The sequence below is a fragment of the Camellia sinensis genome, unplaced genomic scaffold, assembly GCF_055761805.1.
Source record: "Camellia sinensis isolate YWXY unplaced genomic scaffold, ASM5576180v1 Unanchor10, whole genome shotgun sequence".
In the NCBI taxonomy this organism is placed as follows: Eukaryota; Viridiplantae; Streptophyta; class Magnoliopsida; order Ericales; family Theaceae; genus Camellia; species Camellia sinensis.
The window spans coordinates 7,730,001-7,742,947 of NW_028128988.1; the positions used below are offsets into that span (position 1 = coordinate 7,730,001).

The 12,947-nt window shown below is 34.9% G+C and overlaps 1 protein-coding gene and 1 long non-coding RNA gene across 5 annotated transcripts in view; one reads left to right on the forward strand and one right to left on the reverse strand.

The window, feature by feature from the left end:
- Positions 1-46, forward strand: part of LOC145814452 (uncharacterized) — a 471-nt gene extending 425 nt beyond the window's left edge. The window contains exon 3 of the long non-coding RNA XR_014357811.1: positions 1-46. This exon is cut by the window's left edge and continues 83 nt beyond it. This is a non-coding gene — a long non-coding RNA (uncharacterized LOC145814452).
- The window catches only part of LOC114305829 (DNA-directed RNA polymerase 3, chloroplastic-like), a 29,472-nt gene extending 17,705 nt beyond the window's left edge, over positions 1-11,767 (reverse strand). For 2 of the 4 annotated variants that reach the window (XR_014357810.1, XM_082911261.1), the window contains exons 1-9: positions 10,789-11,767; positions 8,061-8,264; positions 7,820-7,950; positions 7,378-7,447; positions 6,436-6,494; positions 6,047-6,164; positions 5,816-5,929; positions 5,249-5,380; positions 4,645-5,061 (exon numbers count right to left, since the gene is read on the reverse strand). Coding sequence is in view for 3 of the 4 variants with exons in the window: in XM_082911261.1 (XP_082767387.1) it covers positions 4,645-5,061; positions 5,249-5,380; positions 5,816-5,929; positions 6,047-6,164; positions 6,436-6,494; positions 7,378-7,447; positions 7,820-7,950; positions 8,061-8,264; positions 10,789-11,223 (1,680 nt within the window). In the remaining variant the exon portion in view is untranslated. Of the gene's footprint in view, positions 1-4,644; positions 5,062-5,248; positions 5,381-5,815; positions 5,930-6,046; positions 6,165-6,435; positions 6,495-7,377; positions 7,448-7,819; positions 7,951-8,060; positions 8,270-10,788 lie in introns of all 4 variants that reach the window. The other 2 variants (XM_082911263.1, XM_082911262.1) reach the window with 2 other exon arrangements.
- Positions 11,768-12,947: the final 1,180 nt, after the last annotated feature.

Genomic DNA, 12,947 nt, shown 5'->3' on the forward strand with positions numbered 1-12,947 from the left:
ACGACACCAAAAAAGGGCAGAACAAGGGCATGCCTATGATCCTATTTCTCTATCGGATATCGAATAAGATGATGAGTGGATAACTGAAAAAGAAGATCCAACCCTACCTGAGGACACCGCATGGCTAGATATTGATGAATGTTTTCAATTTCAAGCGGGATCAAGTAGCAAAAAGAGGAAGAGAGGTAATATACTTCTACTCTTATTTGTAGGGCCCAGAAATCTCAACAATATAAATAAAGGGAAACAAGTGGTTGAAGCTTAGTTGCACAAAACAGAAGCCGGGATGGGGGCGGGGCGAGAGAGCATGGCCACTTAGAAGAGTCATAGGTTGGGAGCGCTTATGTATTATTTCATTAATAATATTTTTAATTTATCTATATAAACTTTTTTTTATTTTTAATTGGCATGTATAAAACATATTTTTTTGGGCTTTATTCAAATATATTAAAGTCATATTATTTTTTTTATTTTTTTATTTTTTATATATATGTCTGTTTTTTAATGGGCTTTGATTGTAATATAATTAGTATTTAGTATCCAATATTTTTTTAATCTGCAAGCTAAGACCAACTATAGGCCCAACGAAGCCCATTGAACTTTTTAAATGAAAGCCCATGACCATCTACGTCAAAATAAAATATATACTAAGTAAAAAAAAATTTAAAAATTAAAAAAAAAAAAAGGAAGAAAGAAGGATAAATCCAGCAAATAAAGTGAGCAGCTCTGTCGTCTTCTCTCTCTTCGAAGACTGGTCTGATTTGAAGGTTCCTTCAACTTCTCCCTCGGTCTCGTTCGCTTCATCTGTTTTCTAAAGGTATGCCATCTTTCTTCTTCTTCTTCTCCTTCTCCTTCATATTTGATATCAGATTCTTTTTCTTTTCTTCTCTCAGATGGATCTTCAGATCTACTTTTCTTTTTCTTTTTTATTGCGCTTTTGGAGTTCACCACCGTTTCCATCTAGATAAAAAAGTGTTTCTCTCCCAAAAGAGTCATGTTTCTTCCTAAGAAACACAGCTTGGATGCACGATTGCTGCAACTAGTTGAAGTTGATGATGATGATGATGATGATGATGATGATGATGATGAAGAGAGAGAAAATATTGAGCAAGTAGATGTTGGAAGTGAAGATGATGAATTGATGGATGTTCTTGATGATGACATGACTGATATTTAGAAATTAGAAGTCCAATGGTCTGTTGTGTTGTATGCCACTATGCCTATGATGTCATTTTGGATTTTGAATTTTGTCAAAAGCTAGTTTTTGAAGCTTGAACTTTGATCTATAAACTTTTGGAGCTTCCTCTTAAATCAATGAAACAATGATGCATGAAATTTATAGCATATTGTTATTTTTTTCAGTTTAAGCACTATATTTGTGATTTTATATGTATATATATTTTTTATAAAAAAATATGAACAGCAGCCAGAGACTTTTAAATGAGAGTAATCCGGGATGCTTCCAGCAAGAACTTACACGGTATGCAATTGATCAAGTATCTTGCAGTCAACACAGCTTCTGCGCAAACAAGGTACATTCATCATAAGATTCACAATTCAGTTTTTTAGAAATACGATTCACGATTTGATTCGCGATTTGACAACCATGTGAGGGTGTAAATAAAGGACAAATTACTCTTTCTTTTTCCTTTATATCTTACTGGTTATTATGTTGATCAATTCTCTCTTCCATAACCAATTGATGTCTTCGCATGAGCGCAACTTAATGGCTACTATGGAGTGGATACCTGGTTATACACCATCACCTATTTGAGATCGGTTACCTCTTAGTGCATTGCACCCGGACCTTTCAGGACCTTGGGGCAAAGGGGAATTGGAAGCGAACCTTCTTGCATCTCTGTATCTCTTTTGTTTATACCAAACAGTACAAGGAAAGCTCATTGGAGTATCTTTTTAAATGAGTTCCAAATTTTGACCATTGTTAACATGAAACTCTCTTTGAAAGAAGAGACTCATTTTAGGAATGGAGACAAAACTCTAGTGAAATTCATTTTAGGAATGGAGACAAAACTCTAGTGAAATTCATTCCCTGGGAAATATTTCCAAAACATTTCAGGAACTTGTCAGAAACTAGAAAACTTCCTAGAAACACGCTTCTCATAATTTATAGTTTTTCAACTATTTTTTCATGTTCATATAGTTTCAACAATAATATGTAGTAGTTCTCAAAATTTTCTCTAAATATTAGTTAACATCAATCGTTTAATTGATAATGAAAGTATTCTAACCATTTTAAGATCCCCAATAAATTTAAGGGTAATTAAACTGACCTCCCTGAGATGCTAATTCCAGATTTCTTCCTCGAGGTTTCTAAAATAACCCTGACCTCCCTGTCAATCTTGTCTCCCTAACGCCATTAGAAAAGGGCCGTCTTTACTTATTTAGCCCTACAATGAATTGAGACATTTTCTCCATTTGATCTGTAACGAAACAATATTATAACCTAACCACAATACTCTATTTGTAAAACCAAACAACACAAGAACTTTACAACAAAACACAAACAATGCACTCAACTTCACCGCCATTATCTTAACCACCACTACCACCTCATCTTCATCATTACCCCCCTCTCTTGCCTCCCCTTCCCTACAACCATCCCCCACTGTCTCCCACCCACTTTTGTGACCACCATCGCCACCGACTACCACCAGTTATCTCCTACCCAATCATCAGCCACCACAACCATCAGCTACTAACCACCACCACAATCTCTTTCAAGAAAAATGCAACTCCTCTAACCCTAACCATGAAACGCTCCACCCATCCCACAAGAGTCAAATCGAGTAGTGAGTTGAGATGGATCTGATGGTGATAATCAACACCATTGGTGTGCAATTCCACTAGGTCGACAATGATGGTCAACACGTTGGGTCAATGGTTGGCTAAGACCAACGTGTTTCTTTTTTTTTTTCTTTTTTTTTCTTTTTTTGAACAAGCAACAATAAAATTTTATTCATAACAAAAGTAACAAATGAGTGGAGGACACAAAGTCCTCATACAATGACTAAGGATCAAAGCATTAATCCAACCAATAAAAACGGAAAAACTAAACAGAAAACATTCCACCATTAAGGATGACAAACAGCAACCCAATCCCTAGAAATAAAAAACGGGGAAATTCCTTTAAAAGGGGAAGCCACACAAGCCCAAATTGAAGCCAAATGCCTCGCCTTATCCCAACATGCCAAATACCTCACCAACTATGAAGCACGGACACCTCTCTGAAGACAGCGTATGGGTGTCCAACACATGTCAGACATGGACACGCATCGGACACGTGGTGGACATGTGTCCGACACTCTATAAGAGGTGTCCCCTTTTTTAAAAAAAAAAAATTGTAGTCGGCCACGTTCGGGACATGCTTGGACAAGTTCAGGACGTGATTCTGACAAAACCCTAACCTGTTGGTCGACAAAGAGAGAGAGAGAGAAGAGAAAGAAGGTGAAGAAGAACCTAAACATGTTGAAGACTTCGTGTATGAGGACTTGGATTAATGCTTTGATCCTTTGATCCCTCTTTAAATAATAAATAAATAAAATTATATCTATTAGACGTCTCCCCAGTGTGTCGTGTCCCTCATCTTTTGAAAATTTATGTGTCCGTGTTGTGTCCCATGTCTATGTCCATGCTTCATTGCTCACCAACATGTTGGGTCAACAATAATGATCAAACACCCACAATCGCTACAATTTAATGGAGATCTAGACATTTCCGATCAATATGGCCCTTTCCAATGAGTGGGCTCAAGATGATTTTGAAAGGGGATGATGGACAAAGGGTGGGGAGGGGAACAAGAAAGGGGTTTGTTGTGGACGGTAGAAGGTTGGAGAAGAATGATGGAGAGAGGGAGGGGGAGGAGGAAGAAAGAGGGCTTCCATAAGGGTAGGGGGTGGGGTTATGCATCAGTGTAATTTACCTAAATTTAATTATGCATGTCTTATACGTTCTTATATCACCTAGTGTTTTCCATTACACACAATTATTTTGGACCACGTTTCTGTTTCCTGCTTATGTTTCCCGTATTGGAACTATGCTTTTGACTAATAACATCTTGAGAGATTCAAATACATTAGTTTCAATCAATTCCTCAACCATCATGTGAACTATTTGGCCCACCCCAAGAAAGCATATCCCATTACTAGATCTGAATTACATGATTTCAAACCAGGACCCAAGTTCTTCAAGTGATGGAGATTGGAGACATCTCAATTTAGAGGTAAAATAAAATGCATCTCAATAAAATGGAGATTAGTAACAAAGGGAATAAGCAAAATATAAGATATTTCTTTGTAAGAAAAATTTGATGAGCACAAAAGGGTTGATATAAAGGTGATTTGCTTTCAAGATCTACTCAAGTACAACAATAAAGCATATATGGATGTAGAGGAGACCCTAAACTCAGGCTAGGGTGCAGAAAATAGTTATTATATATCTTTCAGTAGGTTTGGGATTACAACAAGGTAAGCTGGATCTATAATTAGCATTACTCTTACAAATGCAATTGCTAAAAATGGTTCATAGTAAACAAAGCATCCTTGGAGAAATTTACAAAAGATATTTTCAGCTTGCATAAGTTGATAGATGTTCTTTTATGATTCCAAGGCATCCAAAAACACTTACCTGATGAATAGGCAGGTGGGAGATGACAGTATGCGGCGATGAGCTTTTTAAGGCTTCTGTCAGATTAATACAAGTTGCCAAACATTGAAAAGGATCTTCAGCAGTTAACCACCACCGATTTCCATGAAGAGGGTTGTCTGCTGAATCCAATACATCATCCAGATGGCTTTCCACAAACGCTAGGCGTCCATCATATGAAAGCTTTTCAACACCACCTGCATATAGGTTTGCTAAATGTATCTTCAGCCAACGTAAACCAGACTTCCCTAATGGTCGCCCTTCCGCAAACTCAAGAACTCCTCGACAGAGATCAGAACTCAAATGGTTCAAATGCGGATGCATAGGGTAAGCCCGGCCCCGGAAATCCAGATTGTGGGGATAATAAAACCCTTCCTCACCTTTCATTTTCCGAGCCACCTGTTTCAAAATAGGGCCCATTCATAATCCACTCCAATACAATGAAACCTTAAACATATGGTCTGAATACAGTTCTTGAGTTTCTCATAAAGTACATTTTGTGCAATTCATTTTTTACAGTGCAAGTTCAAAGAAAAATAATAAAGCAATACGATATTTAATTTTTTTTGAAAGAAAGAAATCATACAGAAAGCTTAAGTTCAATATCACATCGTTGAGAATGCAACTCTTGGTTGATTTTTTTTGCCTTTCTTACACTCCATTTCCATTTTTTTATTTCTGTTAAATCCTCTGATTGTGGCCTCTCAGGTATGGGAACCTGCAAGTGAATGAAAAGCAGTGCCAGATTGATTACTTAAGGTACAGCTACAGAAAACAAAACCTAACATATCAAGTTGTATAAGTAGTCTACCAATGATAACCATAATGATCGGATGATTTTTTTATTTTTTATTTTTTTAATTAAATATAATGATTGGATAATCCTTTTGCATAGCCATCAAAAATGGCAAACATTGCAGGGGAAATTTTAGGAGTATAATCGAAAGGATTTTCCAATCACATTACAAGCTGTTTCCCATGGATAACAAAGAAGCAAGAACTATCAAGTTTCTCTATAGTGACGAATTGACAACCACCTTGCTATCAATGGTAGACCACTCTTACAAGAATATTATCACTAAATGCACCATACAAACATCCACACTGAATGGGAAGTTGTTTGCTTAAAGAAGAAATTTCAGGGTGCACTCACATCTTTGCGATCAACCAGGCCTCCAATGTTGCCACCTCCAGCCCAAATGCTCTCCACCACACTCAGAACTCTTCGGTTAACTCTCCATTTGGTATTTCCTAGTGTGTCCAGGGCCTGAACATGTGCAATTTTAAAGCAATATGGTTGTGATCTAACTTCACACATAGGACAAACATTAATGCTTTGGAGAAATATAAGGAAAAAATAAATATATCAAACCTAAGCTTTTACCTCGTATACTTTCTGCATTTGTTTCACAGCAATTTTCTTAACAGCATCTTGTTGCTGCCTCGATCCATGAGTTCGCATGAGATAAGAAGGTAAGAAAAAGTACCCGCCTTTGTCATACCTGAAAGGAGTCATATAAGACACTTCAAATATAAGTGAAAATTTTAGCTGAAAGCAACCCTCTATTTCTTTGATTATATCTGAACATACTGGAGTGTCAATTTTCTTTTTCTTTTTTTTTTTTTTTCTCATTAGCCTTTTGAAGAGGTCAAGATAGGGGCAAATCACAAAACATGATGACTTGAACTTTGTGTCCGACTAACACAAACCCAAAGCCAACCACCTTAAGGGCCAGGTGAACAACATCATCGCATGTTGAGTGAATAACATACCCTTTCCATTTTTTTGGAGGCACCAACATTGGCACATAAGGAATGATCATATGCTTAACCTGCATAAAAAGAAATGTTCGAAGGATTAGACATGAAGGACAAATCAAAACAAAAACAAGTACTCAATTTTTTTTATTTGCATATTTGGAATTTATAATCAAGAAAAAAATTTGTATTACTTTCACAAATAATATAATTAGTGGGTTCATAGCAGTCGTCTGAGAAGCACGGGCACGGACACGGGCACGGACAAAGACACAGGACACAATGGTTTCAAACAAATGGGAACACAATCACGGCGAGGACACAGCAATAAAATCTTTTTCATATTTGCTATGTAGATTATCATTACATCCACAAAGTATCCAAAAAAAAAAATCACTTTGGAATTAACACTTGTCGTTTGTATCCATTTTATGGATGATTGTTAAATATTTAAATCTAAGCAAAAGAGTAATAAACATTCAACATCCAACATCCATCAAAAGCACTAAAGAAAAGGGGGAAAAAACCTAGTTGGCATGTCCCCAGAGTGTCCTTGTCATTTCGCCTGAAAACATATTAATTAAATAAATGTGTCCCCACCGTGTCCCTGTGTCTCGGTCGTTTCTGACACCCCTACGGCACTTGTTTTGAAGTGCCGGCACGTCATAGGCAGTTGTAAACGCAAGTTCAAAATATTCCATTGCTTAAAATGTACTTTAAATGTGAAAGATTAAATATCCAATAAAGAACAAATGGAAGGAAGTATACTTCAGTCCACAGGACAATATATCTTATTCTGACACATCATTTATAAAAAGCACAAAAGTATTGGGATTGAATTAGTATTTATGCATACATTCTCATCCAATTAAATAAGATTTATATTTCCTAGGTGGGATAAACCGCAAATAAATATTATGCAAACCAAATGAGCAAAAAGAAGAGATATTAACTCACAGTTCTATCAAGTCCTGCAAGGACTAGGGGATCACATTCTATAACTCCATACCTCTTAACAACTTTCTGCCTACAAGGAGCAAACAACAAATCAGACTTACAACTAAGTTAGAAAGACAGAAATAAAGCAGCGGTGAACCGCTCCCATTGTGCTATGTATGCATATAACCATAATAACTTAACACAAACAATTCAATTTGTTGGCCACATTTTTTTAATAAGAATTTTTTGACCACATTTTAAATACAGCATTGACACAAACAAATGAAATGTCGAACTTAAGCATCAATCATCAAACAAAACTCATCTGCTTAGCCAATTTTCCCACCAAGAATTGGCCTAATGATCTGTCTAAATATTAGCATATCATGGACCATGAATTAGTCAGACAAGGTCCAGTGCTTTGAAGATGAATTACTGATGCAAAGAATTACATGCTCACCCAGGATCGTTTGAAATTCTGAATAAGTGCCTAAATGCAGGTCGAATATCAGGTGGACTATCTGCTAACTGGTTGACTGGAGGCTGTACATAAGCTGTTTCAGTTAATAATTCTATCAGACGACATCCTAGCTGTATTACATTAGAAAAAGAAAATAATTAGTAACTATAGAACATAAAGAGATATATATATACCCATCACTTATTCATTTCAGAAGGAATAAATATTGATGGCCACAAACCTTAGCCTGTGTGTCACGACCCCAAGGCTTAATTTCTTCATCTTTCACCAGCTTTTGCACCTCAAGTATCTTTCTTCTTCTGATCAAACTTTTTACACGTTTCCTTCGTATCTCAACATCCTTACGAAAGCTTTCTTCAGTTGGAGCTACAATCTTCTTTCTCTGGTACATCTTAGTTTTCTCCAAGAAACTATGAATTCTAACCTGTACTAATTGCAAAAATAATAAGAAGATTATCAATAATTTTATATTTATCCCAAATAAGAGATAATGGATAAAAGAAAAGTTAATCAGACAAAATCTTTTTCCTGATGGCTGATATCGATACTTCAAATAATAATCGAAGTGAGATTAAAGGGCTCTATTCATTTCTCGAATTAGATGATGCATGCATATCGTTATGCCCAACTTAATCAATTCACGTAGTCTCATTATTTGCCAATCCTCTAATAAGCTGATTTGCTTATTCAAAATGGCTTGCATTAGTTACAAGTTACAACTTATGCGTAAGCTCACAATGAATGTCAATTAAAATGGAGATCAATGGTTAATGCAATACCTTCCAATGCAATTCAAATTTGATTCGAAATTTGATGAAACCTTTAACTAAATCTCTCCAAACTAAAAGTCTGAAGTAAGAAATACATATTTATCTAATGCTTGAATACAAAAATAGACTTAATGAACAATGAAGTCACTTGTTTTCCTAATGAGATTAATCAAAATACATAACACTGACTGGACATAAATTCATTAAAAATGATTGAGATTACTTATTGACACTACAGATGAGGAAAGGCTAAAAGGATTTTATTTGGGGTACGCCAATAGATCTGATTGTGACAAATGACACAGCCAGATATAGTAAGAAAACAAACTTATGAAATCAAAATTAATCTTAGATGTGTCAACTGTAGCAGTATAAATGGAAATATCTCAATTTGCTAGTGGACCCACAATCACTTCCCATTGCTTCTTATCTTCTTTAAGGCTTCAGTCCTTATAGAAGCAGGACATAATCTGTGAAAACCGAATCCCAAATATGATTGTAACTGACTTATTACTAGATATATCGTATACAGAAACACACATGTAGGTATACAGGCTCGAGATTCTAATTCCTTATTCTCTTTCCCTAGAAAACCTTAACAAATTAAGAAAATCCTTCCACACTTTACACTACATGCTAATGCTGTGTAGTGGGAGTAGCCTTATACAATGGTATAACTGAAGTGAATATCAAGCTACTTATAGATAAGAGTGTGATTTTCTATCAACAATTAGAAATCAATTATACATATCTATTAAAATGCATTTATATTTTTCAATTTTTCTTATGGTCAAATTAATCATGTAAAACATATCTAAGTGCATCCTATAATAGTTGAACTATTGATGCATTATGTCCCTAGTTTCTTCGATCTTCTCCTGTAAAAATTCCATTGTTTTTAGCATTAATATATTTTAGTCAATGTTTTTCTTCATTAGGAAAATTAGAAAAACTGTTTGGATCACTCTGGATAGCTTTAATTTAGTATTTTGGTCCAAAAATGTAATATATTTCTGTGTATTGGGTATTTCTGGCTTCATGTACCTAAACGCTCGTTGTTGACTATAGAGGTTTTGGTTCCACTAAGAAGCCCCTAGTCCTATGGAATAGTGTGATTTGTGTTGTGCTTTCAGTTATTTGAACGGAAAGAAATACAAGAGTTTTAATGATAAGTTTGAATAAGTTGCAAACCTATGGGGGAAGATTTTTTACTTGTCTCCTTTTTGGGTTTCAATATCAATATCTTTAAAAGAATGCCTTTGTTTTTTTGTTTCTAGAGATTGGAAATTGTCTGTTATTTGTAGTTGTGATTAAGGCTTCGTTTGGGAAGTGGGTTGGCTTTTTGATTTTTTGACTTTTTTGGCTATTTTAACATGGGCTAAAAAGCTTGGTTTGGGAAGAGTTTTTTGGCTTTTTTGACTTTTTTTGTGAGAGAAGAGTGTAATGATTATAGGTTGGATGTGATGTTTTGTTTTTTGTGGTTAAAATAGCTTATTTTGTCTTTTGTGGCTAAAATAGCCAAAAAAATCCCAAATCCATCTTCCCAAACGGAGCCTAATTTTTCTCTTCCTTTTCTTATGTTTTGATGCCTTCGCGTAGTTTGTACTTTCTTTATTCTCTGATTTTAATAATAAGTCAGCCACATGTGGCCCAAGCCAAGCGAATAAGGACCAAATATCAAAGTCTGTGATAATCACAATAGATCACTCAAAAAATATAATGCAAAAATGAATTGCTGCAAATGCAATTTCAAATAATCAAATAATATATTTCCCTGTAGTTCTCTATTACTGCCCATTTCCAGTAGAGCATCCAAATAGTTTACCATTTGACCAAGGAAGAATTCAAATGTAGCACCATGTAAAAAAGATACAGTAGGCCTAGTAATTCGTATTTCTGCATCAACTAGTTGTCTCCTATTCATTTTTACATGCTTCAAGTTAACCAACCAATCACTTTAACCCAACAAGTCACAACAAGATAGCCACAATTGACAACACTATTCTACACAACTGAATCCAATAACTTTCTACATAATTATTGCACATTGTCTCTATAGATTCAAGTTTCAATTCAATGACTACTCATATAGGGATTCCAGTACCACAGACAAATACAAAAATTGCAAATTTGCATATGCTTAGCATACATTCATATACAGAACAATTCAAGACTCACCTCCTGTTCAATTGCCACACCAATCTGAACCGCAGCTTGAACAACCCGAACAGACATGTCCTCTTGCACAGTCATCAACAAAGCCATCATCTTATGCATCACAATAATAGCCATCTTATCAGCGGGCAAAGAATCGATATTCGGTGCAAATGCCGCCTTTTGCTTCTTCGTTCTCTGCGTCCTCTGTTCCTTAGCAATTGCCTCCCTCAAAGGCTCAAACCAACCAAAAAACAACTTCTTTACATAAGGCAAATTGGGGGCCAATTTTTTCTCACACATCTCTCTCTCCAACTCCCTATACTCCTCCACCATCTTCTCCCAAGCCTCAGTCTCAGCCCTAATCTGTCTCCTCCTCAACAAATAATATCTCTTCCTATCAACTTCTTGGAATTCTGATTTCACCTCTTGTTTAGTCCTATTGTACAAATTCTTCATAAACAGTGAAGTAATCCAAGGTGGGTCTTGAATGAAAACTCTCCTAATCGATTCCCGGGGGGCAATTTGATGAAATCCATTTGCAATTGTGGGCAAATTTGCCAAATCCTCGAGATTTTGGACGAAACTCTCGTCGGTTGAGTCGGATAAGGGGTGTAAATGAGTTGAAACTGAAGTGTTGAGACAAGGAAGCTTGAGGCTGTGTGGGAAAGAAGAAGAAGAGGAGAATGAAGGTTTTTGAGAGAAATTTGGAGTGTTAGGGTTTAGAATGAAGAGAAAGTTTGGGGGTTTGGGGGGGTTTTGGTTTGGTTTGAGATTTTTGGGTCTCCATGAGGTGTGTAGTTGAGCTCTAGGGCTCGGAGCAAAGGAAGCTGTGGAAGCCAGGTTAGCGGGAGTTGGCAGTTCTGCTGGGTAGAGAGAGAGAGAGGGGAGAGAAGGAGAGGAAGAGAGATAGGGTAAGAGTGAAGAATGAAGAAGATAAAACTACAAAACCTCTCTTGAACCCTATATTGCAAATGTAGGTTTCATTTCAATGAATCAAAAAAAAAAACTCGTTTTGTACATTTGGTGTGTTTGTGCGTGGCATTTTTTTTTTTTTTTTCACAATAAATTTGGACAAGATTGTAAAGGAGTCTAATCCAGCAGAGTTTTGTGTTTACTTATCGGGTTTATTTATTGATTTCGAACCCGACTCAATAGGTAATTGGGTTTAAATTCGGCTTAATTCGTTAACTAGCCTATTACTCGTGCTATGCACGGGATAATTATAAATATTTATATTTGTTTTAGATTTTTTTTAATATATAAATTATGTTTTTTAAGTTTTTTTATAAAAATAATTTAACAATCTTATCACTACTCATAGTGTATGAGAGAAGTTAAAAAGGGTACTGTAATAACTATACACAGATTGTATCTATAGTTATTTGTATGAGGGGATTTTAAATGCTGATCAGGAGATTTTGACCAAATCAATAAATGCATGCATGTGGATTGAAAAAAGTTAATAAATGTTGATCAGGAAATTTTGACCAAATCAATAAATGTTGAGTTTTTTTTTTTAATAAAAAATTTAGAAAATTCACTCCCACAGGCCTTGGGCTTAAAAATCTCATTTTGCTTAAAAACTCGCTTGAGTGTTTATATTTATCTAACTTCAATTATATTAAAAAATCAAATTATAAACAAAAGGAGATAACTTCAATCACACAAATCACATTTTTTTAATGCTATCTAACTACAATCACATTTTTTTTCATAATAAAAAAAAATTGAAAAAAAAGAACCATTAAAATAGTAAATAAAAAGATTATTTAGAACCATTGAACAAACTACAATCACATTTTTCTTTTTGTAAGTGTTTATGTTTATCTAACTTCAATCATATTAAAACATAAAATTATAAACAAAAAGAGATAACTTCAATCATACAAATCACAATTTTTTTAATTCTATCTAATTATCATCAATAATTAAAAAACGCAATAATTTATTTTTCAAAAAACATAGTAAGTTAAAAGGATCAATTACAATTTTTTTTTGTCAAAATACAATCTAATCATCATCAATAATTGATACATTATGTGACCCTAATGAGTATAATCCATTTTGCTTTTCAAAAAATACAGTGAGTTAAAAATCAAATCACAAATTAAGTGAATTGATAGTTAAAAAAACACAATAATTTTTTTTTCAAAAAACACAGTGAGTTAAAAAAATCAATT